Source organism: Halichoeres trimaculatus, unplaced genomic scaffold (genome assembly GCF_033239565.1).
Source record: "Halichoeres trimaculatus isolate MK-OKI-2021-1 unplaced genomic scaffold, fHalTri1.1 fHalTri1_scaffold_8, whole genome shotgun sequence".
Taxonomy (NCBI): Eukaryota; Metazoa; Chordata; class Actinopteri; order Labriformes; family Labridae; genus Halichoeres; species Halichoeres trimaculatus.
In genome coordinates, this window is record NW_027437186.1 from 28,704,160 (window position 1) to 28,731,497 (window position 27,338).

At 39.7% G+C, this 27,338-nt stretch overlaps 6 protein-coding genes across 8 annotated transcripts; 1 reads left to right on the forward strand and 5 right to left on the reverse strand.

Annotated features, from left to right (window-relative positions):
* Positions 1–1,277: 1,277 nt before the first annotated feature.
* On the reverse strand, positions 1,278–5,909 carry ap3m1 (adaptor related protein complex 3 subunit mu 1). Its single transcript, XM_074675633.1, is given in 8 exon segments — positions 1,278–2,254; positions 2,397–2,541; positions 2,813–3,020; positions 3,215–3,348; positions 3,430–3,515; positions 3,598–3,735; positions 3,846–4,017; positions 5,632–5,909. Coding segments are annotated over 8 exon segments (1,257 nt in total). The 5' UTR covers positions 5,905–5,909; the 3' UTR covers positions 1,278–2,153.
* A 2,049-nt stretch (positions 5,910–7,958) lies between these two features.
* On the forward strand, positions 7,959–15,233 carry LOC141794960 (adenosine kinase-like). Of its 2 annotated transcripts, none has more exons than XM_074675634.1 (11): positions 7,959–8,146; positions 10,604–10,678; positions 11,497–11,550; positions 13,371–13,449; positions 13,558–13,730; positions 13,815–13,923; positions 14,094–14,264; positions 14,391–14,426; positions 14,521–14,635; positions 14,773–14,859; positions 14,954–15,233. In XM_074675634.1, exons 1-11 carry the CDS (start codon positions 8,052–8,054, stop codon positions 15,076–15,078), a joined length of 1,119 nt encoding a protein of 372 aa, XP_074531735.1. In that variant the 5' UTR covers positions 7,959–8,051; the 3' UTR covers positions 15,079–15,233. The 2 variants fall into 2 exon arrangements, with proteins under 2 accessions (XP_074531735.1, XP_074531736.1); XM_074675635.1 differs by lacking the exon at positions 7,959–8,146 and adding an exon at positions 9,335–9,503.
* A 2,694-nt stretch (positions 15,234–17,927) lies between these two features.
* Positions 17,928–20,158, reverse strand: LOC141795313 (dual specificity phosphatase 29-like). The gene is made up of 4 exons (XM_074676148.1): positions 20,045–20,158; positions 18,556–18,746; positions 18,248–18,471; positions 17,928–18,154 (listed from the first exon to the last, which is right to left on the reverse strand). Exons 2-4 carry the CDS (start codon positions 18,732–18,734, stop codon positions 17,928–17,930), a joined length of 630 nt encoding a protein of 209 aa, XP_074532249.1. The 5' UTR covers positions 18,735–18,746; positions 20,045–20,158.
* Positions 20,159–20,673: 515 nt separating this feature from the next.
* On the reverse strand, positions 20,674–21,683 carry LOC141795103 (dual specificity protein phosphatase 13B-like; the record flags this gene model as incomplete). Its single annotated transcript, XM_074675871.1, has 3 exons — positions 20,674–20,896; positions 21,191–21,408; positions 21,490–21,683. Coding segments are annotated over 3 exons (630 nt in total), but the record flags the coding sequence as incomplete, so codon positions are not given.
* LOC141795102 (dual specificity protein phosphatase 13B-like) lies at positions 21,556–23,860 on the reverse strand. Its single transcript, XM_074675870.1, has 4 exons — positions 23,594–23,860; positions 23,308–23,433; positions 21,996–22,237; positions 21,556–21,910 (listed from the first exon to the last, which is right to left on the reverse strand). The coding sequence occupies exons 2-4, from the start codon at positions 23,430–23,432 to the stop codon at positions 21,690–21,692; spliced, it is 588 nt and encodes a 195-aa protein (XP_074531971.1). The 5' UTR covers position 23,433; positions 23,594–23,860; the 3' UTR covers positions 21,556–21,689.
* Positions 23,861–24,668: 808 nt separating this feature from the next.
* Positions 24,669–26,086, reverse strand: LOC141795351 (dual specificity protein phosphatase 13A-like). Of its 2 annotated transcripts, none has more exons than XM_074676194.1 (3): positions 25,910–26,086; positions 25,569–25,786; positions 24,669–25,082 (listed from the first exon to the last, which is right to left on the reverse strand). In XM_074676194.1, the coding sequence occupies exons 1-3, from the start codon at positions 26,032–26,034 to the stop codon at positions 24,871–24,873; spliced, it is 555 nt and encodes a 184-aa protein (XP_074532295.1). In that variant the 5' UTR covers positions 26,035–26,086; the 3' UTR covers positions 24,669–24,870. The 2 variants fall into 2 exon arrangements, with proteins under 2 accessions (XP_074532295.1, XP_074532296.1); XM_074676195.1 differs by having other exon boundaries at positions 25,872–26,007.
* Positions 26,087–27,338: the final 1,252 nt, after the last annotated feature.

Consider the following 27,338-nt stretch of genomic DNA (forward strand, 5'->3'; position numbering starts at 1 on the left):
TGATGAATTCTTAATGTTTACCTTCTTATGTGTTAATAGACTCTATCTTGTTCATAGTCTATAGCAAGTTGCCCTGAGTAGCTACACAGATAACACGGCCAAAAAGAATTACCATCTAACAAAAAGGTCACACACTTTAATATTTCATTGGACCGCCTTTAGCTTTGCGTGTTCCCTGTGGCATTGTTTCAATAAGCTTCTCACAAGATTTATTTCCATCCAATGTTGCATTAATTTCTTACTAAGATCTTGTATTGATGATGGTAGAGTCTGGTCATGTGGTCTGATGAGTCCAGATTGACCCTGTTCTAGAGTGATGGGCCATCAGGGTAAGAAGAGAGGCAGATGAAGTGATCACCCATCATGCCTAGTGCCTACTCTACAAGCCTGTGGGGGCAGTGCTATGATCTGGGGTTGCTGCAGTTGGTCAGGTCTAGGTTCAGCAACAGTCTGTGCTCAAAGAATGAGGTCAGCTGACTACCTGAATATACTGAATGACCAGGTTATTCCATCAATTTATTTTTTCTTCCCTGATGGCACGGCCATATTCTGAGATGACAATGACAGGATTCATCGTGAAAGAGTGGTTCAAGGAGCATGAGACATCATTTTCATACATGGATTGGCCACCACAGAGTTCAAACCTTGACCCCATTGAGAATCTTTGGGATGTGCTGGAGAAGGCTTTGCACGGCAGTCAGACTCTACCATCATCAATGCAAAAGCTTGGTGAAAAATTAATGCAAAACTGGATGTAAATAAATCTTCTGACATTGCAGAAGCTTATCGAAACAATGCCACAAGAAATGCATACCGTAATCAAAGCTAAAGGCGGTCAAACAAAATACCTTTTTCTTTTTGGCTGGGCAGTTTGATAGAACACAATAAATTCTAGCATCATCATGCTCTTAAGCTACTACTGTTTACCGTCTAGCATTCCAACATTTGTGCATACAAGTTAATTATATCCGACATCTTGAATGGTGTGTTTTGCAATGCTGAAGAGAGTCTAATATCCAAAGAAATAAAAAATGTGATACCTTTTACCTTCTCATCCTAAGAACAGATGGAAACACATTAACAGGTACAGTCCTCTCATGACTTGAGCAACACATCTGAGACCCTCAAAGTTTGTACAGTAAACTGTCTCTTTCAAATCTGCACAAGTTTAGCGATTGAACAACTGACGAGCCATCCTGGGTGAATGGTTACAAGAAAAACTACACACAAGCCTTTTTTCCTTTTTCAGATTTTATATAACTTCTTTCACAGACACACAGATTCAACTTCATACATATGTTTTCAAAAGGATTTTTTTAAACAACTGATTGTGCAAACTCTGTGCTGAGTGAGGAGGCTGCATTCAAGATTTGTGAGGATCCTGAAGATTTCTGAGTTCTTTTCCCACAACTGTTCTCAACAATATTAGCTCAAAGCTAGGCCCTTATAGAGTTATCAACCTCCATTTGTCAAGATATGTACCTTTGATATATAAGATCTAATTTTAGACATCTTCCCTCAGTGTTAGACGCATGCAGCTTGTGCTGTAGTGTGCTGTACAAGGCATCTTAGAAGGCCACGTTAGAGTGATTGTGTGCAACAATACATGCACCACAGACAGTGCTCCAAGACACATTGCGGCTACTTAGAAACGTAGACTATTCAAAAAATAAACATATATTTGAGTATATAAAAGTTGCTACTGAACATATTAAAAAGGTTAGGAAAGGCATAGCTGCTTGTTCTCAGGAAACATGCTTTTCTGATTGTACAGGTGTGCTGAAGACGTGAGGAGTGAGGCAGTAAGCTGTGAGTGTCCCTTTTCAAACCAACATATTCCTCTTTGGCAACACTCGGAAAGTGTTAGACAAAAACACAACAAGATAAAAATAGGAATGATCCAAAATACGCAGCACATTTAGCACTTCAACAGGGTCACATTGGTTATTAAGGCTTCCCTTTACAGGCCACAAACACCGTCAAGGCGTGGAAACATAATGCCAAACATAATAAATAACTGCTAGTATGAAAAACAGTTCATTTGTTACAAAGAGGCAGAGGAAATGTAAAATTTGGTGGAGGGCTGACTCAGTGAGGTAATAACCTTGCCCTCTATTTGGCACGTTGGATTGTTGACCTTTGGGTTTCATTGCTCAGGTTCGCACTTGGAATTTCCCAGCTTTGGTCAAATATTTGACACCTTTGAATGGCTTGTACTTCTCTCCGTACATGTCAAGGCGACTCACCTTCAGGCCTGTACAGAGGAAAAAGTGCACACCTTAACCACACACACACACACACACACTTTAACATCTACAGTATGATCAAATGAGTGACCAGTCATGTATCTGGCCTTCAAATGTAGCTCAGTTCAAAGATTAAGAGGTGAAGTTTACCTGATATGGCCAGCTGCTGTATCTTCAGGTCAATGTTGAGAGAGGGGTTATCTTCAGGTTTAGGGGCCCCTGTTTGTGTGCTCAGACTGCCACGCAGGTTAGGAAGCTTCTGGGGGTTCAGTTTCCCGATGTCCCAAACCAAAACCTTCAGAAACATAGATTTTATGCAGGTTAATATGGACAAACTGAGTTGTTTTGGGGGAGTTTTTTAACTGACCTTCCATTTTACAGCATTATGCTGTTTATAATCTGAGAGAAAACAAAAAAGGAAAGCTTGGGGGAGGAGTCTGCTGACTTACTTTACACCGAAACACTTGTGAAGGTAATAGTAAAAGTAAAAACTATGATATTTTGAACGCTACACCTCTATGAATGATGAAGACAGCTCAAGACAGCCTCATAAAAAGTGTTGTTACCTTAGTAGCGAGGTCGTAGGTGTAGTTTCCCTGCGTGGGTGTGAGGTTGGCGCTGACCACAGTTTTAGGCATGTGGATAGTAACCTTCAGGCTCTCCACTGTCTTTCCCATCGTCTGTTTGGGCCCAATGGTGATGTCCAGGCGGCCAGAAGGTCCTGTCTCAAAGAAACTGATGCTCTGCTTCACCCACACTGGAATGGCCACGAGGCTGTGGATGGAAACAATCAACAGATTCAGGAGACAAACAGAGGACAGGTTGTGTTTAAGAGATAACAAGGTCACAAGTGAGGATTGTCAATCCTAACTGGAGGAATTAGGACAGAATTTTTATCCCCTGCACCATACTCAAGTCACAACTAACTCATGCATAATTCATTCCTACATCTTCACGTATATACTTACTTTTGCGTGCTGACATGATAGTTCATGAGTGTGAAGTTTCCATCTGGTGGGATGAAGGAGAGGACTCTCTCTGACTCCCAGCGTTTGAACCGAACACACGGGTGGAAACTCACGTCATCAAGGAGACGAGGATTCTTTCATCAAACATAATGACATCAGGTTAAAAATACTCTGCACCAAAGAAGACAACAAAAGTCTTCAGGACATCAACTCACCATGAAAGACAGCGTGAGGTCAGGCATCCCACTGAGCCTCACGCAGGCTTCAACTACTCCCTGGATCTCTGCAAACACTGTTGTACCTGAAATAAGAACATCTCATTGAAAAAAAACAGCTTTAACTTCTTTGGGTGCATACTTTTTCCTCTCTGCTATTGTTTTTACCTGATTTGTCCAGAATGGCATCAATTTCCTCTATAACGTCAAAATACGCCTCATTATTGGTGTATTTCACCCCAGCTCGCCTCCATGGGATGTTAGACAGCTGACCTGTTGGTAGTGTATCTCCAACGTTACTACTCCCTGAAACACAAACAAAAAATTGCCCATCAATATCCATGATTTTACTCAGTTTATAGAGAGTACAACAGAGAAAAATACAGTTCAACACATTTTCTGAGACCTCCATTTACCTGTGAGTGTGTTAACTACTGTCCTCAGGATCGTGGGGGGTCGGATCATCTCTTTCAGGACATTGGACTCCGTTGCAAGAGGGAAGCCATTGTCCAGCATCTCCTCCAGCAGCTCATACACCGTCACCACATTGTCTTTGATGACACCTTCCGAGCACTCTCCAAAGTAATCCTGTCGGCACGAACACTCATTTCAAAAACACAAAAACTAAACCGATGGTTAATATTCTAATAGTGTCAGTGTGAAGTTAAGTTCTGTTAAAAATAATAAAACCTGATGCTTCTCTAGAAAATAGTGGGTAAAAATCTAGGAGATGGCAACGCTGTCACATACTGAAGCAGAAAAATTTGCTCAGTTTTGATCATTTTTAATTAAATTCTCATGCCTTAAATAAAAAAAATTACCCTCCTGGCTCCTTTTTATTTCACCATTGGTTTTACTTTGTGCAGACTATTTTATGTTATCTTGATATCTTTTTTACTTCTTTTAAAAAACTTAAAGTTTAATTAGGGACAAGAATTGGAATAGCCTGTTTTAACATTTTCTTTATCTGTTGGTTTGGGTCTCTTTCTATTAAAAATAAGAAAAGGTTGGAGAGTATTGCAAAAGTGTGCAGTGTGCAGTAAAATTGCTGACACTATTCTTAATGCTCTATCAGTCCATGTGGCAGTTTCTGAGTGGTTGAGCACCCCTTTAAAAGGGCCTATTACAGCCTAACATCTGTTTGTTTGACTTCCTGATGAAGGCTTGATGCTGAAACGCGTCGAAGTTGGTTTTTAAGGTCCACATGACCATGCCGACATAATAAAGGCATTTTAATAGTATCAAGAGAGTGCCTTGGAGTCTCTTCTTTTTGTTTCAAGGCTCTATCATTCTTATATAGAGCCATAGCTTTTGGAAGGGCACAGGCTTTCTCAGCCGGTGTCATCCTCTCTTTGCTGCATAAGAGCTGTTGCTATTTGGACTCAGTGATGCACTGCCAGGATGCAGGACTAACCACTTCAAAAAATAATTTTGTTGTTCATTTTTTGTTGTTGTTTTGCTTGTATTTGGTTCCTGCTGGGTGTAATATTGCTCATGATAATAGAGTTGACCTTAACCTTATCCTTAATGGCTTATTGGAAACTAGTAACAAGCCATGGTCTCTGTTTGCAAAGCATCAGCCAGCAGATGTTGTACCATGTAATTTGTATTTCCCCATCAACTAAATCATATAAGTAAAATAAATTATAGTGTCTTAAAATTCAATTGAAGGAAGATTTTAGAAAATAAATATTTCACTTCAGTGCCTAAAGTATAAGACACGATGTTGAACCCAGAAAAGTCTATCAAACTGCATCTTTATATAACAACTTTGACTTCACACCAACATGTTGCAGTTGTGTGTCACACTTATGTTTCCTCTGTGAATTGCACCTTTTCTCAGGTCTCTGCACTAACAGCACTCAGAATTCAAATATGAAGTCTATTCAAGTGAATGCAGTTACTTCTTTAGATCTTTCACCATCTGCTTTATTTAGCACAATATGAAACCAATGCTACAGCTATGGTGCAATCATGAGACTAAACTGCATCCTGGGTTATAAAAAAGGGAAGAGCACCATAAAAATATGGTAGCCACTCAGATAAGGGAAATTGAGGACATACAGGAATCAGTTCCTGCTTTTTAATTACCTTATAAATCATTATTCAGGTTTCCAATATGCATATAGACATGCATGGACAGGAAAGCAACTTTTTCTTGTGCACCTATCAGGCAAAAATGTAAACAGAGTTTGATCCCACCTGAATTGTGTCTGCCACTCTGTGCAGGAACTCAATAACAAACAGTGGGGGGACTTCAGTCTGGATGACAGACAGAAAGAAGAGCTTGCCCCTGTAGATGCTGATAAGATAGTGGTGTGGGGTCTGCAGGACTGGGGGGACATCCTCCGGATCAACAGCTTTCTCCTTGGCCTCAAAGAAGTAATCACACACACTGCGGCTGATGACACTCTTTCAGTGTTTCTCCAGGAAGATGTCTCCGGAGTGATTAATCAGGAACAGACTGTGGATCATCTCAGCTGCAACAATGAGGAGGTTGTTAGTGGTGATCTGCTACTAAATGATGGAGACGTAGAATAAATAACCCTAAAAATGTTAAGTTAAGCACATATTGTTTATCTGAATTCCGGAAATATAAAAACTCAGTAGGTTTTCACAGCAGTGTTATTTGCATACTGTCAATCTGATAACTAACCTAAAACTCTGCAGGTACTTTAACCGTCTGGCTAACAGGACTGACACCCTCGGACGTTTTAACATCTAGATTTCAAAGAAAATTTTAATCATACAATATACGCTTGAAACTGAGAGATGTACCAATAGTTCAGGCGTCAAAACAATTCAAAGTTTCGCAGATGTTGAAAAGTTTTACCTGCTAAATCCAGCTGACTGTGCCAAGAATACCACTTTGTGCCAATATGGCAGGAATGTGTGCAGAGGACACGCCTGCAGATCTATGCACACGTAAACATAACGAAGACATAAAATATATTAAAAAATGAGACAAAAAGGAGATAAGAGGGGTATTAAAATAATTTTTAGATGTTTGGAATGTAAACAGACTAAAGTCTCAATGTTTAAGTAACTGTCAGAATTAAGTTTTGTATCTTTTAATCAGGCAACATTTGTGGCCAGCTATAAAGCTGCTCTGCGCGTTACTGTTTGGGCTGTGCTGCCCCGAGTGAAAACTTTCAGGTGTTCGTCAAATTTTTATCAGAAATCCAGTAAAATTATATTTTTGTGGGGTAAAAATGAATTAAATCGCACATACAGTAAATGTTAAGACTCCTGAGGAATTTTAGATGTAAGAGTAGGAAATTTATCAAATAAATAGAGGACTAATTCCCTCGTACTAACTGTTTCTACTACAACACTTTCTCACTTTCAAGGACTACCACTACTACAAACAATAAAAACAACAGCAGCAACAACAACAACAACAACAACAACAACAACAACAACAACAACAACAACAAAAATAACAACAAGAACAACAACAACAACAACAACAACAACAATAATAATAATAATAATAACAGACTTCAAACATTTTAAATAAATAGACAACTAGACAACTATGTCCACTGGTGTTTCCACCTTTATTTTAATCTCTGCCAGTAACATGTCCATTTCTTGTAGAAAACACATTTTTGCATTCCACCAAATGTATAAGAAAAATAAAAACAGCTTAATAACAGAGAATTACAAGTACAAGTCAAATCAATTGCAAAATATAAAAGTGATTCGTTTAATATAATCGCAGTTTTGGTAAACTTTCATAGACATGAAAAATTTGTTCCCTTTTTAAATAGATTGTTGAGAGTTCCTTACATGGCTATGTGTATGAATGGATGTGATACTTTCTCATAAATTTGATATTAACTTTTTCAGAAAAAAAAAAACGTTTCTTTTTAAATGAGGTAAAACTTTTATATTAATCACATTTCAGATTTTGCCAAATTTCTGAAAATGGAAATGTTGACTGTGCCTTTAGCCTGTCTCCATACACAGAACAACATTAACACATACTCAACAGGGAAAACTGTGCAACTTCCTGTATGAATTCCAGTGTCTTGTAAGATTTTATCTTTTATTTTTCACATGGTCATAGTTTCATTCAGCAAATGGTGTAACTAAAAGGCCTAAAAGGCAATGGCATGATGCTTCCTGGAGAACTACATTTGTCTCTCAAATGGCAACCAAAGCATATGCTAAACTGTAAAAGGTTAAGTTATTATTGTGTTGTCTTGCTTATTGTGTTGTGACTAATTTAATCGCTTACTTTTTGTGTTGATTTAATGTAGAATCTGTTCCATTTTCCATTCCAATATTTCAATAGTTTGTTGCAAACCATAAATCTTGAATAAAGATGATTCATGCAGCTGAGGGGACATGGGTGAATATTTTAAGCTTAAAAGGCTGAAATCTGCTTAGATCTGGTAGTGGAACAACTTTAATTTCAGTGTCTCTGTGCAAGAGTCAACATGTAATCTTTAAATCTGAGGAGTTTGATAGGTGGAGCTGTGCAGAGGTGTTTCAGAAAGGGGGAGGTAACCGCTGCCTGCGAGGCTGTACTCAGGGGATTAAGTTTGTGAACATCCTCAGCCTAGCACGACCGCGTTTCCCCCCAGGTTAAGGTGAAGCAACGTGCCCGGTCAACCATGGCTTCTGAAGAGCCCAAAGCAAAGAAACAGAGGCTTTCAGAGGAGAAGAAGAAACAGGAGTCTCCATCCAAAAAGACTCCTGTCGTACTCAGGTGACCAAGAAAAAAAAAAGCTAACAGAAATGCATCTCTGGTGCACGAGGAGACACCAGCCTCCTCTGAGATGCACGCGTGATTGTGTGCTGTAATTGTGAAATTTGAAGGTTTTACCTCTACAGGTAGCACTGTGCATGGGGAAATGTAACTATGAGGTTGGTTGAATGCTGAAACCACTCGAGGTCACTGGTTTTGTGCAAGAACCCACCACCACGGGGGTCGCTGTTTTTGGCGGCCGGTGTAAAGTCCTCAGATGTAGTTATTCGTTAACTTGCTCATACGGACACTCTGCTAACGTTATCTGTCCAGTAATTGTGACATAAGTTGGGTGGTCAGGGGCGTTAATGTGCTGACTTTAACCAATAACGTTTAGCTTCGGCCAGTGTAAACATGCAGCCCCGTGTTGCGTTTACATGCTTTGCAGAAGTTCGAAGTTTCCAATTTCAGAATTCGGTCTCTGTACTTTTGTGTTAAAACTTTCTACTTTTGTTGTGTAAAAATAAGAGGTTTAAAATATACGTGGACATTATGGTGACAATAGTATTTAAGAATGAAAACTCGGCTTAATATGAATTTCTGATTATTAAATCAGTGAAAAAGTTGTCGATCAATGGCGCTAACACTGATTTCAGTATCTAATTTTGCTTCGTAGTACCCCATCCATGCTTTTGAGTTAGATATTGACATAATTACCGACTCTCAATTTAGTATTACCGACCTGCTGGAGCTTTTCTTTACTTTTTTAATGCAAAAACCTCCCATTTCCGATTTTTCCGTTACCTCGTGAAAGCAGCGTGCGTCGTATTCACCACCTGCTGTTGCTGCATGTTTTGCAAGAAATGCATGACAGATCTAGACACTCACTTACTCCAGTGCCCACTTAAGAGGAAGCCAGCTTCATCTCACTTTCACATGCACTCATAATAATATATCGCCGAGGAGTCACGTGGTTATAACAAAAACATGATGTCAAAATGCTTATTTCTTGCCTTATGCTTCACTCTGTAAAATTCTGCGCTTACACTGGGGTCTCTGCAGCAGCCTTCAACATCAGCACGCTTCTCACGATTTAATTCAGCTTCCAAAGAGTGAGAGGATCCAGCCTTACGTCTGCGAAACAAACCAATCAACAGACAGAGACAGATCTTAGCCCCTCCCTCCAGTGTGGCCTCCAATCAGTCAGTCCTTAGTAGGAGGATCTGTGGTTGCAGGGGAAAATCGATCTGCTCGCACACTGGGATGAAAATGTGAAGTTTAGAATGTTTAGCTCTTTCTGAACCGGTTTTAGGTTACTCAACAGGTCTGTCACTGTGTAGCTGGAGCCGTCAGGGAGGAACACAATGTCTTCTGCGAGGTAAGAGAGGCTTTTGGCATGTGGAGTGAGGCAGGAGTGGGCTTTGGTGGAGCATAATTGGCTGCACAAGCCCAGTAATCTGACTGCATATTGGCAGATGAATGCACTGTGGGGTATGACAGTCGGGTGTGGCATCTCCTAGGGTCCTGTCTCTGTAACATAAATCACTGGCGGCTTGGTCACCATTTTCATATGCTTTGGGTTTGTGTTGCAACATCAGCTCTCATCCACAGGCATGCGTAGAAGGAAAAGATCCAAGAAGAAGAACATGCATGCACATGTTTGTGTCGAGAGGTGGCATCTGTCAGGGAGATATGTTGAAAGACCTGCTCCATCTGGGCATTTCACACAAGACACAGAATATTGGTGACACCAAGGTTTGCATGAAGGAAGGAAAATGACACGTAAACACAGGTTTAGAGACACGTGTTCTTAGCAGGCTGCCTCAGTGTTTGGTCTCCTGCAGTATTTACTCAAAAAACAAACCTTGCACTTGAGATAATTGGAAACTGCTGAAATGTTTTGCGTTGACACAGAGATCAAGGGAGTGTTTTTTCGCTGTAATGTGATTATGTTTTTGAGCATCACAGGACTTGTGATTTTGTTAAGTCCTGCTCTTGTCTGTTCGCCCCAGGTTAGAGCACACTACACACAAACAGACGTGCTGCTGTTGTCCTGATGTTGTCTCCCTGTTAATGTCATAACATGGATACATGCATGACTGACTGAGTCCTCTCCTCAGACGGGGCATAATAATTGAGTCATGCTTGTTATTTTCTCGCAGACTTGCTCTATTTCTGCTTCTCTTTCTGTGCGAATTGGAGCTTTTGAGTCATGTGATTGAGTCACATGGAAGCAGAAATGTGGGTTTTGTAAATTAGTGGGCAGCATACTTGGCGCCATGAGTGTAGGGAGCAAACATGGAGTCTATTAAATGTGCCTTTTCACATTCAGCTGAATGGAGGGGCTGTTACAGTCCTAAACTAACTTATTCATGAGCTGTTTCCAGGCTCTGCAAAATGGTACTGATTTTATTCTCATGCCAAGCAAGTTGTTATTCTTGTCCTCTATTCTAACAATTCTTCATTTTTCTCTTTCAGTCCAAATACTCTATTTGGGATGGGAAACCCCTTGTTGGACATCTCTGCTGTAGTGGACAAAGACTTCTTGGATAAGTAAGTTGTTTGATTTCTTTTGTTCTTATCAGTGGTTTCAGTCATCACTGCTGACAGGCGTTAAATATATGCCTAAAATGTTTTGAATTCTTCTTCCTTTAAGTTCAGTTTGAGCACAGAATTTAAAAAATGTGATATTAACTAGTCTTAGTCCTTTCTTTGCATCTCGATAATCATTATTACAAGTAACTTTTCAATGAAGTGCAGACAGGAAAGTGATGTTAAGATAGTGCAGAGAAGAGTTCAATGCAGGGAACAGTGAATCTGTGTCCAGAAGATTTAATGCTTTGATATATTCTGAGATGAAACTGATTTTTCAAGCTGGGTGACACAAATGGTCTTGAAAGAATGGTGTTCCTATTATTGACGATTCTATATCATTTTGGTTCAGTCACATCAGCAGCAGGGCACAAAACTTCCCTGTGCCTCAGGAGTTAAAGAAATAGGAGACAATTTCTTAACTTTTTCTTGACCTGATCTTTACCTTTATTTATATTTGTTAGCTTTGTTTGAAGTGAATGGTGGGAGATGTCAGAGTGAGCATGTTTAGAAAGAGGAGCAGCCCCCTGCTCTGTCCACACTCTGACACACTGACCAGGTCAAAGGCTCTCAGCTCAGAGTCCACTCACAAACCCCTTGCGTAAAATCCTGGATTAGACCACAACCAGCCACAGTTCTATGTCAGTCTCTCAATAAGTGAAGCAGGACTAAAACTGGACCTTAATCTTTAACCTAAAAACAATACTGTTTTGCATTAACAAATGTTTCCAGCTACGGGGCAAATCTCATCCCTCCTTTTTTTCTGTAATTGTTTGCAGATACACTCTGAAACCCAATGACCAGATCCTGGCAGAGGACAAACACAAAGCACTGTACGTATGGTCTAAAATGTTGTCCACACTCAAGCTCTCACACATTTACTAACAGGGTTTGTGGTATACATATATATATATTAGGAGAATCAGATACTTTCCATTTTGTTTCAAGTTTGGTCCTCTCTGTTCTAGAGGGGGCCAGTCAAAACAGGCGCACACCAGAAATCGGCACCATTGACCTCCGTTCCTTTATAGATGGCCAATCACAGATCCAGGACACACAGACAGTCTCAGCCAATAGAAAAGCAGGACACTTCACCTCCCAGTCCCTCTGAGACGAGAGCCAGAAAGCAAACATTTCACAGCAGGAGATAAGAAAGTCGTGTGTGACTGTGTGTTATTCAACGCAGCTTAGAGTTACCACCGGTGCTTTTGTAGTATCTGTTTCATATTGTAAAACAACGCAAAGAAATTGATGTTTTCAGCAAGATTTTGAAGCCTAGAAGAATAAGCCAACTTTGTACTCAAGCTCTTTTTGTAGATTCTCACAAATTCAACCTGTACATTTTCCTCTGTTGTCCAAAGGTCAACATTACAGTTAAGTGTGAAGCTTTGTTCTCTTTTGGAGCGAACCGTCTCTTTTTGTCAGAGCCGTTATGCGTTTCAGATCCCCTCTGAATGAGAGCACCTTAAAGACCCAGCTATCAATACTTGAAACTCATGTTTCTACTGTAGATTGTTTGGGTTTTTCCCTGTCTCCCAGATGTCCCGCTCTCTCCAACCTCTGTCACAGTCTCAGGACCTTTAGCAGCAGTCGGCCTGTTATACTTTCCACGAACATATTTGAACATGCCGTCTCTAACACTCACATCAAACCACACAAACACATGTCAGAGTGTAGGAAGATACATGTGCTATATTTAGATGGTACAACATGGTATATTTGCGATGCTTTCGCCTGAAGCAGAATATCAAAGCGCTGCTTCTACTGTTGTGTTATATAACACTCGTAAATGGTTCAAATAGAAGAAGCAGTGAACAGTGTGCATGTGGTGTATTTTTACCTGGAAGACATTTGGCTCCTGTACAGTAAAGCACCAGTCAGCTGAGGTTAAAAACACAGACACTACTATACAAGGATGTAGTCTCTGTGATGTCCCATCGGGGTCATGAACAGGTCTTTTGAAGCCCAATTATCAGCTTGACTTCCAGTCAACCCAGAAACAGCTGGAGAGGTGGAGCTGATGTGAGAATTCAGCCTCATGGCAAACGGCTACATCGCACCAGCCTGTGTGTCAACTTAACTGTGGCCTTAAAAGATAAAATTAATGTCAAAATCCCTCTGTCTGCAGTCTTAAATAACTGCCTTCTTGAAAAGAAAACCTTCATGATTTGCATATGAATAAATAATGAGCTACATTTACCAAGCTGAAAACAGCAAAGTCTGCTGTGAAATTTTCTCTGATGGACATTTGAGACATTCAACTCACACTGCATTTTTTTTTACACCCCAACTGGCTCCATAATTCAACAGCAGAGGTTGCTATTTGCTTAAAAGCCATTAAGCAGAATCCATTATCCTGCAAACCACCAAGGAGATGCATTAAAGCAACTATTTAAAAGCTCTGTGAGGATGTCATAAATGCTCTTAAAATAGCCTCTCTTTTACATATTTGCATGTTCATAATTCATAATTCAAATGCGATTATAAGTACTAAAATGGGTCATTTCTAAATACTTCCAGAGAAAAAAAAATTCCTGGATTTATTGTGTTGTAATGGTGGGCATTGAAGCTGGGAAAAAAGGACGTCAGAGCAGAAGAAAGCTAAACAGAGGGAGTGATAGAGCATGGGCTAAATTGTTTTTTCTGTTTGTAGATTTGAGGAGATTGTGAAGAAGTTCAAAGTAGAGTACCATGCAGGAGGAGCCACACAAAACTCCATAAAGGTTGCACAGGTCAGTCAAACACATCAAATTCATTCAGTTACTGCTTTGTCATTAACATTCTCCACAGATCTTTAAGCTGGTCTCTGAGTTAAAAAAAGATGTTGTCATTGTTCGTAGTGGATGATCCAAGAGCCCCATAACGTCGGCACATTCTTCGGCTGCATCGGCAAAGACAAGTTTGGAGAGATCCTAAAGCAGAAGGCTGTGGAAGCGCACATCGACGCCCACTACTACGAGCAAGACGAAGAGCCTACTGGAACGTGTGCTGCATGCATCACAGGAGACAACAGGTGGGTAGTTTTCATTACTGTCAGATTAATTTGACTCATTGTGTGACTTTAAGTCCTGAATTGTCTCTTCCCTGCTCCTCTCAGGTCTTTGGTGGCGAACCTTGCTGCTGCTAACTGTTATAAGAAAGACAAACATCTAGACCTGGAGGAGAACTGGGAGCTGGTGAAAAAAGCTAAAGTCTTCTATATTGCTGTAAGTGAAGTAATTACAAAACTAGCTCTGATCCCATAAGGTCAGTTTAAGTTCTCACATCCTTTTACCCCTAGGTCTTTGTTAGTGTCGTTACTTTGTGTGAGTCATTACAGCCCATCAAGATATAAAAAGCAGATCTGTGCTGACCCAATGTCACTCTTGGCTTCCAGGGCTTCTTCCTCACTGTCTCTCTGGAGTCCATCCTGAAAGTGGCGAAGCATGCGTCTGAAAAGAACAAGCTCTTTTGCTTGAACCTCTCTGCACCTTTCATCTGCCAGTTCTTCAAGGATAACCTCATGCAGGTTCTGCCCTACGTCGATGTGCTCTTTGGCAACGAGACAGTAAGCCAGACGTCTGCAGTTTATACTTCAAATACTCCACATACCGCTGCACATGTTTTCAGCAGATGTTGATGATGACCCCATGTTTGTGTGTTTGAACAGTGTTGATGTTTTTTTGTTCCTCAGGAGGCAGCAGCTTTTGGTAAAGAGCAGGACTTTGAGGTAAACAGAATGCTAGTCTCATTCAGTTACTGCACATAAGTTTTTAATTTTGTGTGCTCGTATTTGGTTAATTGTGGGTGTTTCCCGTTTGTAGACTGAGGACATAAAGGAAATTGCCAAGAAAGCCCAGGCTTTGCCCAAAGTCAACTCAAAGAGACAAAGGGTTGTCGTATTTACTCAGGGGAAGGATGAAACTATCATGGCCCAAAGTGAGTTTATCCCAATGTTATGTCTTTCTTTGCGGTTACCCTTTCTTTAACATGTGGTAACAATACATTTCCTTCTGATTTCTGTTTCTTGTCATTGTTGAAGATGTATTTTAAATCCCTTTTTTGCTTGTGTCTAGGTGACAAGATTGAGACATTCCCTGTAGAAAAAGTTGACCCCAAGGACATTGTTGACACAAACGGTGCAGGTGATGCCTTTGTAGGAGGTAAGCGTTTTCTGCTCCTTTTTTCCTTCATCTTCAAGCTGGTAATTTGTCTTTTCTGTGGATTTTATGTTTAAGTTTTCTCCCTCTGATGCAGGTTTCTTGTCTGAACTGGTTCAGGACAAACCTCTGAATCAGTGTGTAAAGGCGGCACACTACTCTGCAAACGTCATCATCAGGAGAGCAGGTTGCACCTTCCCTGAAAAACCTAACTTCAAATGAATACAGGACAACGCTTTCTTCCAATCTGGAACCACATGCTCACCCTGCCATAAAACAGCTCTGACCCCTGATTGTCAAAGCCCCCCCTTTTTTTCAAATCAGCCAACCGTCCAGTGTTGTTTTTTTTAATTGGCACAAAGCTTGTCACCAGTTAATGGTTACCCCCCAACTGACCTGTGCCTGTCTCCATGTTCTCCACTTGGGGTCGCCAGAGGATCATACAGAAGCATCAGAGATTTCATTGACTGTTAAAGAATCACAAGAGCACCACAGGATTTGATTAATGTGTTTGAAGGATTTTAACTGAACATCTTGTTTTTTATGGATTGATTCCAAATCATTTTGGCTCTGACACTGCCAGCGTTTGGTCGCATCACCCATCGACCTCTGCTGCATGCAGTAATGTTGGCATCTTGTAAGTTTATGCCATATGAGTAAATTCTACGACAGGATGTAATAAACACAGAGCTAAAGAAAAATAAGGCTTTGATACTGCAATGAAATAAGCAGAAGGGTATTTTCTTAATTTTTTCTGTTTGTCTTTAGACTGTTATGATTTTAACAGGCCAGTGATGAAACCAAATGTTTTCGTTGAACGCACACTTTTCAATGTGTCAAAGTCTCAGTCAACCAAGTCCTGTTATCACTTCACATCAGCTGTTTCACAATTTCAGAAATTACCTTCCAAGTCTTCCTGTGTACAATTTTTCCTTGTGCTGTTTACTGTCAGGAGTGCCTTTTTCCCTCTTCTTTTTTTATCCGTTAGTACTACAATGTTTGCAAAGCAGATATAGCAGAGCTTTGTCGGCTGCTGGCTTGTAGGGACACGAAAGACGCACAATATGTCCACATGCATGTAAGGTAGCTAGCTGTGTTTGTTGGAAAGACAGGGCTGCCAATTGACCTCTCATGTGTTCATTTTTCACCTCAAGTTGTGGCAAGGAATCTTTCTAAGTGTGTTGATCCAGTCCTCTAACTTGAAATATCTAACTCAACTTCAAAACAGTTTTTTTTCTTTCCATCAGAAGTGAATGATAATAAAACTCCCCTGGTTTTCAGTCATATATTAATGAAACACAAGTTAAAATGAGGCTCAGACCACACTTGTGACGCGGGGCCAAATTTTTTCAAACCTCACCATTTACCTGAGTAAGTGTTATTCAGTGGTCTGAGCAACTTTGAATACTTGAATACAAGTCAGCTGTACACCTCCAAACAGTTCATGATAGTTTGCTCAGTTTTGTGCATACCAGAGCTGTTTGAAATACATTTCCGTTAATACAAAAACCATGCCTGCTGTCCCTTTTTTACTGTCTTCAGGTACACCAAAAAGCCTTATTTAAACTTTTAGTGAAGGCATAAGTGGTCCTCAAGTTGCCTTTCTCTGTGCTTGACTGCAACAACTCCTGATTAGTCAAAGCTGCATGATGAATTCAACTGCAATTTTTATTTTTCTGTTTCAGTATTTGTGCTAATATATATTTTAAGGCTTTTAAGATAGAGCTTTAATTCAACATTTTTTAAGCCACTTGAAACAAATTCATTTCAAACAGTGATTATGGAAACATCTGTGTCTGGCAGCTGAAATCTTGATGCCTGAATAAGTAATAGGTAGTGCTTTAATCAAGAGTTAATTGTCTGATTTAAAGTGGTAGCAAACTTGAAACTATCACAGTTTTTAGCCTGTTACGTGAGGAGAGGAAGCTTCATCAAAGCTAATTGTGAAGATTTTTTTTTAATTTATTTTTTCTTTTATTTACAGAAATTATTTGGGATTTTAAAATAGTTTTTTTTTCTACCAAGGCAACTGTTGCAAGCTATTTGCCAAAATGTAATCTAATTTTTGGTCAGCGTAAATAGTAATAGAATTATGTAGAAAGGCTTAGCCAAAATTAAAATAACTGGCGAAAAGCAAATGGTCATTGGTTTAAATAGCTTGACGCGGCTGGCGAAGAGGCTAGCTTAGCTTAAGTTGCAAAACTGTTGTAACTGTTAGCTTCAAAAGTTAACTAGTAGCTTACATAAATGGCTTTTAGTGAAAAGGTTACACTTGTAAACACTTTAATGGCTATGGCTGACAGGCTTTTGTTCAATTAGAAAATTAAAAGAAAAAGAAAAGTATGCTGTTTGTTTAAAGTTGCTAGCTAAAGTAATGGGAATATTGAATAAGTTGGATAATGCATGCTCAGAAGCCATAAAGGTCATGGTTTCATACGGTTTATTTCTAGCGTTTTCTTTAGATAACAACTTAGTTATCTTATTATCTCGCGAAAAGAAAGGATGAAGTCATGGTCCTGCAGGGCTTTCTTACACATGGGACAGTGGTTGGAAATGTTGCCTTATGTTGTGGGTTTATGGTTGAAACACCCACCCAGTGATGTTTGGAAGGGTTAGATAGCTAAAGGTGTGAATGATCTAAATAATCTAATGTTGAAAAACAAAACTCCATGTATTTGTCATTGATCAATATTTAGCTTAAATATTGTTAAAATATCAAACACACTTATGGATAAGTGATAATAAAATCAAGCACTACAGACCAAAGAACCTTAACTCTATTGTTTGATTAAGCTAGTTTGACTATGTTGTCAGCATTCAGCTGCAATCGCAAATTGAGACATAAAGGAAAACCTCATCTGAAAAATGGAATACATTTTATGGAAAATGATTAACTATGCAAACCAGTCAACAACATTCTTGAATTTGGCATTTTCAAACAAGAAACAGACTTTACAATCAAAACAGGGTTTGATTATTCAACAGTTATAGAAACAAAGAGCTTTTTTCATTCCTGAGATGTATTCAAAGGTAATCAACAGTTTTATATACATTGTAAACATATTGTAGATCTATTGTGTATCATTGGTCTGATGTTTTTCCCTCAGCCTCTCCTCCTGTAACGTGATGTCCAGCGCTCTGAGCTGTTTCAGAAAACCATGGTTGGGTAGGATGCAGCGATGCTGTTTCACATGCTCAACAGCATCCACGACTGTTAGGCTTTGTTTCATCATCAGGTACGCCAGCACCAGAGATGCTGACCTGCTCCGGCCCATCACACAGTGCACCAGGACCTTGTCTACAAAGAAAAAAAAAATACACATTGATAAACGGTGAGCTTCATCTTTAGAGGAGGATCCTTAATAAGGGCTGTGATGGCTTCAGGACTCACTCTCGGGCTGACTGAGGGCCTCGTGGATGAACTGGGTTGCAGGACAGAAGAACTGTGAGATGTTGAAGGTGGGTTTGTCATCAGCCTCGACTCCAAAGTACTCAATGTTCACGTCACTGTAGTAGTCAGCACCAGTCAGTACATTATTCCACTTCCCCTCTGCTGCATTCAGGACATGTGTGATACCCAGCTCCTTTAGTCCAGAACACTCAAGAGCTGTTTTCCTGATTACAGACACACACACTCAGTATTAAGCTGCCATAGGTGTTTATGTCGAACTGGAGAACTATCTTTGTGTATTTACTCACTCGTCACCGATGTAGATTCTGGGCCAGACTTGGTTTACGTGTGCATAAGGAGCCCCGGTTCCTGTCCAGAACAGCTGTTCTAGGTCTAAAGTTCCTGGTGTGATGTAGTCACTGTCTGGGTCTACCTGGACTGCAGCATATGGGTTCTTGCTCCTGGACTTTACACTTGAGGATGACATGGCTCACCTCCGCTGCTCAGAGAAAACACACATCCACGTTTAATCACAGGTATAAGGATGTCATTCTAACACCTGTAAAGAAGTGACATATGATACAGACTTGTAAAGATTAGTTCACTGATTTAATGGGTATATTACTGGTTTTGGGCTCTTTTTCAGACAAACAGGGCACTTGAATTCAACATAACAGGCTTTTAATTATTTGTTTAACATATAATTTATTGCCTAAAATAACTTGAATTAAAAAATCATTTCAATTAATAAAACTTTAAATAAGCTCATTTGAGACTAATATAAGATGCATTTTGCTTCCATACTGTCTCCTCCTCTAAAGAGTAAATTCACTAATTTCCAACTGTGGACTATTTGGTGCTGCTTGTTCTCTAGCAAAGATTTTCTTGGGCACTTTTTTCCAAAAAAACTTTTTAATTTAGACAATTTATAGTTAGCAGAGCTGTAAACTAGCGGTGAGCACAAAAACTATGTTTTGGTTTAGCAAAGTGTCAAAATTTTGTGCCTTTTTGAATTCATTCTTTGGGTTTTGATTCTTTATGTAAATGTATGCCTTGTAGCAGTTTTACAAAAGCATAACTTCTTAAAGAAATATGCCGCCGCCCATAAAGTTTAAACTTTATGGGAAAAAATGTCTTGAGAAGAAAAGTTGTGCCTTGAGCTTACTGGAGACCTTACAACTGTTCATTAGCGTTCACGCTTTGAATATAAGCAACAAGAGAGGAATGTAAGAAAAGGCAGTATAAGGATATTTGTCATCCACAGTCTACATGCTTATAAAAGTTTATACAGACATTTAAGTTGTTAAAATAATAGTATATTTACTTTAAACTTCTCTTCATTCACTGAAGGGCTTTGTTGTGTCTGATTTTGTGTTTCTTCTGGGTACAGTTCAGCTGTTGCTATCAGAGGCTAAAAGTTGTCACTTTGTGATAGATATATCTCTAACAGGATCAGTACAGCAAAAACGGACAACTTCATAAAGACAAATTTGGTAAACAAACAGATCACGTTTAAAAACTATTCTTTAATCACTCTGAATAACTTATAAATGTCCAGCTAACTTTCATCAGATTGATTTGGGGTTGTAGTTTCAATATTAAACCTCTAAACACAGTTTGTTCAAACACTGACTGTTGTATTGTCCCTCGATGAACTAGAGCTAGACAGTGCCACTTCAGGTTTCAGTTACATAACAATGCCAAAAATAAAAAAAACAAAAACAAAAGAAAAACAGACACATTGCTTTGTTAATGTTTGTCTAGTCTTCAAGATAATAAGTAGAAAACTTAAGTTACCTCTCGTTCCTGTGTGAAATTAAATCCGTTTTGGAGCAGAATCCCAGACCTTCATCTGAACTTTTCCACTGTGGACATGTGTAAGCTTTGAGAGTGTGTGTGCATGCTCGTGTGCGCGCGTGTGTGTGTGCATCAAGCATGGAGACAAAAATACTGATTCGGGATGGTAACTGCTCTGTCAGGCTCTGTGTTAAAGGTGATATTTTTAGGCATCAGGGCTTCAACACCTGACTTCGAAACCTGACACACACACTCACTCTCTCTCACACACACAGGCTCTAATGTGATCTAATGCCTCATACAGCACAGTTATACATTTTTTAAAGATGTGATAATACAGAAACACACTTAGTCATGAGAAATAACGCCAGCAAACAGAAAGAGGTTCAGAGAGTCGTGTTGTAAGAATGTCACTTATGTGTGGACAGGTGTGGGGATCACGTCACATTTGTCAGTGCAGTTATTTCTGGAGGCATAAAAGCTGAAGCATTCATTTGTTACATTTTACCATGGAGATTTGTACAAGATTAGAAGCTTATGTAACAGGTGAGATTCCTGTTAGTGTGTCTGAATTGCACTGACAGAAAACACCATTTGAATAGAATAAGTGAGGGACAGGTGGCGTGTCTTTTCCTCATGGAGTAACAGCGTGGTCGTCCTCTTTAATGTCTCTGAGGCTCAGCTCCAGCTGCCTCAGCTGCTCCAGAAAACCAGAGTTGGGTCCAATGTCTCTGTTCAGACGCACAGCTGTGATGGCATCCACTAAGGACAGGCCGTGGCAGATCATCAGATACGCAAGAACCAGCGCACCAGAGCGACTCACACCCATGGCACAGTGCACAAACACCTTCCCTGACACAGACAGTGACATATCACTTTATTCAATTTGGAAATGTAGACTCAAGTAATGAAATCAGGACTTGTTAGCTGCATAAGTAATGTATGAAGGAGCAGGAGTTTAAAAAGCAGGCTCATGTCTTTGTCACATTAAATGTAGATGAGTCTCCCCAGACATCTTTAAATAAATAAGTTTACACAGAAATGAAGTCAAAACTACACATATAAAAGCAGTTCATGTTGTAATTATGTGATTTAACTTGTGTTTTTGATGTGTGGATGAGTCTGCTGCCGTACTGTCAAACTGACCACTCTGCCTCAAAGCACCGTCTATGAACAGTGCAGAGGAATTGAAGAAAGGTCGAAGGTCAAACTCTGGATGGTCTGCAGCTTCGACTCCGAGGTACACCACATCAAGGTCTTTGTAGAAGAGTAGACCTGTGTTAATTCGATGTCGACCTGCTGCAGCGTTCATAATGTGAGTCACACCCAGAGAGGACAGCGTGGACTTATCTCTCGCCACAGACCTGCAGACACACGACACATACAAAATGATTTGATGTAACATGTTTTTGACAACACATCCATCTGCAGGTTGAGATTCTCACTCATCTCCGATGTACAGGTTCGGCCAGACTTGGTTGACAGGTTCCACCGGCTTCCTGTTGGTCCAGAGTAATTGCCTCAGATCTGTCAGCGATGGCGTCACCTCCTCTTGACCCCTGTAGCAATAAAAATGTGCCTGTGTGTATGTGTGTGTGTTTGTACATGTTACTGTTGATGACTTTGTGTGTGTCTTTCTGTGGTGTTACAGTGTTAGAGCCTGTCTTCGTCTCCTCCTCTCCCTCTCCAAGCCCATGTCCAGGCTGCGGAGCTGCTGCAGGAAGCCGGGGTTCGGACAGATGTCTCTGTGCGGCCTGATGGCAGCAACCGCCTCCTGAAGCCTCAGGCCCTCAACAATCATCAGGAAGGCCAGCACCAATGTGGCAGAGCGGCTGACACCCATTAAACAGTGAACAAACACCCGTCCTAGTGCAGACACACACACCATTCTTTCATTTAGACATTTAACCGTGATATACTGACTGTTCAATTGCAGATTTCATGAACTTACCTCCCATGGCCAGTGCAGCTCTGATGTATCGTGCAGTTGGGTAGAAGAAAGGACTCAGTATAAACCCTATGGCGTCATCAGCCTCCACCCCATAATAATCCACCTTCATGTCTCTGTAGAAACGTGGGCCGGTTTTGACATAGAAACAGGGTCCAGGGTCGGGGTTAGAGGGTCCATGAGCAGCATTCACTATGTGCGTGATGCCCAGGCTGTGGAGCAGGGGCTTGTCACGGGCGGCGACCCTGAAACCCAGTCACATATTGACATCTGTTAAGTGAACTGTGTTTATTGATGGTTTGTTGTTCAGTGCATGTTAGTGTAACTAACGTTGACCCAGAAGGTTGAAACACATTTGAAAAAAAACAGAACATGTCAAATACATTGAAACATTTCACAAAACAGGAAAACTAAGCCAACAGCCCCAGAATACGTACCATGTGAAGGCTGTTTGTATGAGTGTGTTTTCTGAAAAATTATTTCTATTAGCTAGAATTGTGTATAATATGCATTGTTCCTTGGTTTTATGCAGTGTTCTTCTACTAGTGATTGGTGTTTTGGGAAATTTCTTACTTTTTTTTCCATTCATCTATTAAAAAAAAAATGCTGTGTTGAGAAAACACTTTCCTCTCTGAGGATATATTTATTGCAAAAAAAATTCCTTTCTAAACTGATTTTGTTTCTTTCAATCATTTAGTGATTTTTGTGAATTTAAGCTAGTTTTGTATTTTAAAAAAAATATTGGGGTTTTTCTTGTCAATTTTTTTTCTTTGTTTTTGAAATTTTTGTCATGAAATTTAGTTGTTAAATTAAATGTTTCTTTCATAAGTGAAAACAAAATGTAGGGCTGTATGAAAACCACATGAAAAAGTTATTTATTTTTTAAGATACTCCCCTCCACATTTCTGTTTTAAATGAAAAAGATTAATAAATCATTTTTTTAACGTTGGTTTCCCTATTTTTTGAAGCCAAAGCTGTTTTGTAATGTTTCGTGAGATATTACTGCCACATGTAGTTTTGTTCTGTTGGTTAAATTGGTTTTTTTTTAAGTTAAACTTATTTCTGAAGGAATGTCTCATTTTAGAAATTTCTTTCTTTCTTTTGCGAAATTTTAAATTTTCTGACATAATGCTCTGGGAAGTGTTGAGTCTCCAAATTGGTCTCTCTATTCAGATGATTTTTTTTTTTAAATAGATGTTGAATTTAGCAAAATGTTGCTGCATTATTGTTCTGTAAACTTCAAAATTTAGTTTTCTCTGGTTCTATTTTAAATGTTGCCTTCTTTTGTCCCTCGGGGCGACCATATGAAACCCACTCATTGCCGATGTAAACATTGGGCCACACTTGATTGACGTGTCCAGTCGGTTTTCTGTCTGCCAGGAGAACCTCCAGCAGCTCGGACACAGTCGGAGGCTCATATGATGAATCCTTAAGAGACATACTGACACACATAGAAACATAAACACATGCTGGGCTTTCACTTTATCTTAAAAATGATCTAACAGGCTCTAATTATGCACAAAGACACACTAGTACTGACTTTTTATTTGCAACATACACTCTAACAAACACATAATTCTTCAAATCCTACATGAACTCACCTCAATCCAAGGCAGAGCTCACTTTTCTTCCCCCGGGCTTGCTCCTATTTCCCTATGAACACACCAGGACTGCTTCCTTTTATAACTCTGTAATCAAACACTCTGTTCTAACAAAACATCCTCCAGTATTCACCAGCACACAGGCATGTAGAGATAGATGTATTCACTTCATTTCCATGCTGTGGCATCACCCTGGGTCAGTCTGCGTTTCCATGATCACAGACTGTTATGTAACTCAAATATAGACTGTGCTGTATTTGTCTTTGTGTTGCTGTTCCCGAGCAGAGTGAAGCTCTGCTGCGCTGCTCCTTTAAGAAATGTGAGCTGAGAATAACAACCAGCAGTGACATCTGAATTTAACCAGCATTTGTTGTGAATTTTTTTGCATAAATCAAACAGGTTTCTTATTCTTAGTGCACTTTGTGGCAAGAAGAAACAATAACCATGGTGCAAAGTAAATACACAATGTAATAACATGTGTCTAGAAGTTTAGTACTCCTTTTTTCCCCCTTTAGGTGACTTCAAAATACAAATTTAACTTTCAAGTGCAAGGTAATTCTTGCCAAATTCATTATTTAAGATGTTTGTTAATTTTCTCATTGAACTCCAGCTTTATTTCCTGTTAATTTTATCTTCTTCTTATACTTAAATACTTAATTAAAAACTGCATCTAAGTGTTAACAATAAGATACAACTTAATTTGTAGGCCAGTGTAATATTTTAAAATAGTAACAATAATTGTGAAATATGCATATTTTGTTTGATAACTGCAAGTTGAAAAACAAATTTGAGACCTTTGATCTGTTCAAAATAACTAAACATTAAGCTTAAAATGTAGTATGACATGGCAAAACCATATTTAAACATTAGTTCTAGGATTAGTTGTTGAAAAAAAAGACTTTTTTTTGGTAGTTCAAACAGTTAGTAAACTTTAAGGCATATGAAATAAGAACTCAAAACTTTTTAATGAATGTAGGTCTCAGTTTTAATAAAATGGTCAAAAATATATTAAATGTATAATTACAACATGTTTCTATTTACAAAGCATGCACATATGCCTGATAAAGTTGACAGATATTATTTGAATACAGTTTGAATATGAAAAATCTCCCTTAGGAAATATAGTACATAACATTACAGCCTCTGTACCCAGAAACCTTCTTCATGACCAGTCCAACAAAATATCCTCCAGCACAAATATTGTCCATTCTGATTTATGTGGGGCAGAGAAAAGTCTGGAGATTATGTTATGGATTGATTTTGGAAGAGTTGTAAGGTCAGAGAAGAGGACACAACCTCCGCCTGAGAGTCAGCTGCTCGTCCAGTTTGAGGAGGAGAGACAGGAAGTTCCTGTTGGGGTAAATTGCTCGTTTTTGGATGACTCGTCTCAGAGTTTCTCTCAGAGGGAGACGCTGATGCAGCATTAAATACGCCAGGACCAGAGTGGCTGATCGACTGACACCCATGATGCAATGCACCAGAACTTTACCTGTAATGAAAGAAAGGAGAGCATTGTTACCACAAAAATAATAACAGTCAGTAGCAATTGTTACCCTCATGGTGGGAAGATAAAATTTTGCAGTTTACACATTGCTTTAAGAAAGCTGTCATTTCAGAGAAGCCTGCTGTGCTAACAAGCTTTAGTAAAGTAACTGACATCAATTTGTGCCTGAGTAGCTCTAGTGATTACATCAAACACTTGCTCTAAGTTGCATTGGTGTTATCACCTTTTGTCTGACAATATTGTTTTTTAGTTATCTTGCTTTATTTTACAATATAACATGAGATATTTACCGTGGAATGTCTGTTTACTGTAAAATGTCACTTTAGCTTGGAAATTATGAGAGCAGTTAAGCTAATGTTGGCACGTCAGATTGTTTATCTGATTTTGGGAGCAAAATTTAAAATTCCCTCCCTGAGACTTCAGAGCTGCTGTGTGAATTTGGTGAAAGAGTGTTTAATTTGATGATCGTACCGTCTTTGTTCTTCAGGGCTTTGTGTATAAAGTCTGCAGCAGGCTTGATGTATTGACTCAAGTCAAAGTGATCAGAATCCTCCGCCGGGATGCCATAGTAAATACAGGTGTTCCCATAAAAGCTCTGGTCTCCGATGCTGCCCTGCTTGGAGTGAGCTGCATTCAGAACGTGAGTGATGCCCAGCTTTTGTAGTGTCTTCTTGTTTTGTGCTACAGCTCTGGAAAACACACAAAAACACAAATGAAGTAAAAATAGGAAACAACTTTAAGATACATTCACTTTAATAATGCACATTAACTCACTGATTATCTTTTCTTTGCATCCATCATGAGAAACTCACACATTTCCTATGTACAGATTAGGCCAGACTTCATCCACCGGTGTGAGCTCCAGGGAGCAGGAATCCAAGATGAGCTCCAGTTCTTTAATGATCGCCAGGTTCGGTAGTTGCTTGCTCCCAGACATTCTTACAGAGCTCCTCCAGCACACTGCTCCTGTCTGTCTGTCTCTGTCTGTGTCGTCCACCACCGCAGTCTGCAGCTCGGTGACAGACAGGAAGCAGGTGGTTGTTTGAGTGCTGCTTGGCTCCAAAATTAGCTCTCTGTGTTCAGTGAGCTCACTGTGCCTGGATGTGGAGTTACTTAATGGGGCTGTGGAATTGATTGTTCTGTTCACTGATGACAGAGACACACTAACTCTCTCTGTGACCACTCAGGCAGGAACATGGCCACAGTTTGACTGCCAGAATGGTACAAGAGGAGACATCCTTGCATAGTTTTAATGAGGATAATGACCTTTGCAGACTAACGGAGAACAAGTCAGCTGCTCAGTTCCCAGAGAGCACAGGAATTAAGGAGGTTAGGAGGTCCTCAGAGCAGATATACTGCAGGGAACAGGGTCTATATTCAGTGCATCCTCTGAAAACCTCTTCTTCTTTTTCTAAAACCACTGAGACTTTAAGGTTGAACATTTTTGAGCGCTTGAGAACATGCAGCATTAAAAAAAAAAAAAGACAAGCTAGTCATCCTGATATGACACATTTCTGTTTTTGGTGTGCATCATCCAAAATTATAAATACTACAAAAATGTATCTGACCGGTGAGATCCTGTACATGTCTGCCAAACACTTGAGCACAAATATGGATGGACTTTGAAAAGGCTTTTGCAATCCAAAAACAGCAGCTTTAATTTATGTTATTGTTGTTCCCACCGTGCACAAATAAGATTGCCTACTTCTATGCAGAAAAATAGCTTTTATTTTGATGCCAGAATGTTCTGCACACTCTCTGGAGCAATCAGCACAATCCAATTTGCACCATTCATGTTGCCCAATAAAAGTTTGTGGAAACTGGCATGAGTTCTGCAGCTGTGACTGTGGACCTTTGTACGCCAGGTGTCAGCAGTCAAACTCTAACTGAGACTTTGTTGGAAAGACAGACCTCAGTGGGGTTAAGTTTCTACTGATGAAAGACTGTTTTTGTGTTTTTTTGTTTGTTTGTTTTTTTACCAGAAGTTTGAAACATTTCCAGGAATTGCAAAGTTTCTGTGGCCCATTGTTGGCCTGTGTTTCCACCACGGCCCAAGGTAAATATGTAAATCAAGCCTGTGACACATGTAGAAAAAAAAGGGTTATTGCAACTCACAGCCAGACCATTAGAGGGCAGTAAAACAAGGCCATTCAGCCAAATGGTAACATAGACAGGCTGGCATCTTTATGTAAAATGCTGCATTTAGCCCTCAAGCGTGGAGGAGATTCAGCCTGTGAATAT

Bases quoted from the DNA above. Each gene is read 5' to 3' on its own strand.
- LOC141795102 (XM_074675870.1), bottom strand. From the start codon at position 23,432: ATGTCTCTTAAGGATTCATCATATGAGCCTCCGACTGTGTCCGAGCTG. The intron at 22,238-23,307 runs GTGGGTTTCATA...ACTGGGTTTCAG, and splicing joins AATGTTTACATCGGCAATGA to GGTCGCCGCCCGTGACAAGC. The intron at 21,911-21,995 runs GTAAGTTCATGA...TGTCTGCACTAG, and splicing joins AGCTGCACTGGCCATGGGAG to GACGGGTGTTTGTTCACTGT.
- LOC141794960 (XM_074675634.1), top strand. From the start codon at position 8,052: ATGGCTTCTGAAGAGCCCAAAGCAAAGAAACAGAGGCTTTCAGAGGAG. The intron at 10,679-11,496 runs GTAAGTTGTTTG...AATTGTTTGCAG, and splicing joins GACAAAGACTTCTTGGATAA to ATACACTCTGAAACCCAATG. The intron at 13,450-13,557 runs GTCAGTCAAACA...CATTGTTCGTAG, and splicing joins ACTCCATAAAGGTTGCACAG to TGGATGATCCAAGAGCCCCA.
- LOC141795313 (XM_074676148.1), bottom strand. From the start codon at position 18,734: ATGTCATCCTCAAGTGTAAAGTCCAGGAGCAAGAACCCATATGCTGCA. The intron at 18,472-18,555 runs GTGAGTAAATAC...GTCTGTAATCAG, and splicing joins AGAATCTACATCGGTGACGA to GAAAACAGCTCTTGAGTGTT. The intron at 18,155-18,247 runs GTGAGTCCTGAA...TTTTCTTTGTAG, and splicing joins GGCCCTCAGTCAGCCCGAGA to ACAAGGTCCTGGTGCACTGT.
- LOC141795351 (XM_074676194.1), bottom strand. From the start codon at position 26,034: ATGTCTGGGAGCAAGCAACTACCGAACCTGGCGATCATTAAAGAACTG. The intron at 25,787-25,909 runs GTGAGTTTCTCA...TGTGTTTTCCAG, and splicing joins AATCTGTACATAGGAAATGT to AGCTGTAGCACAAAACAAGA. The intron at 25,083-25,568 runs GTACGATCATCA...CTTTCATTACAG, and splicing joins AGCCCTGAAGAACAAAGACG to GTAAAGTTCTGGTGCATTGC.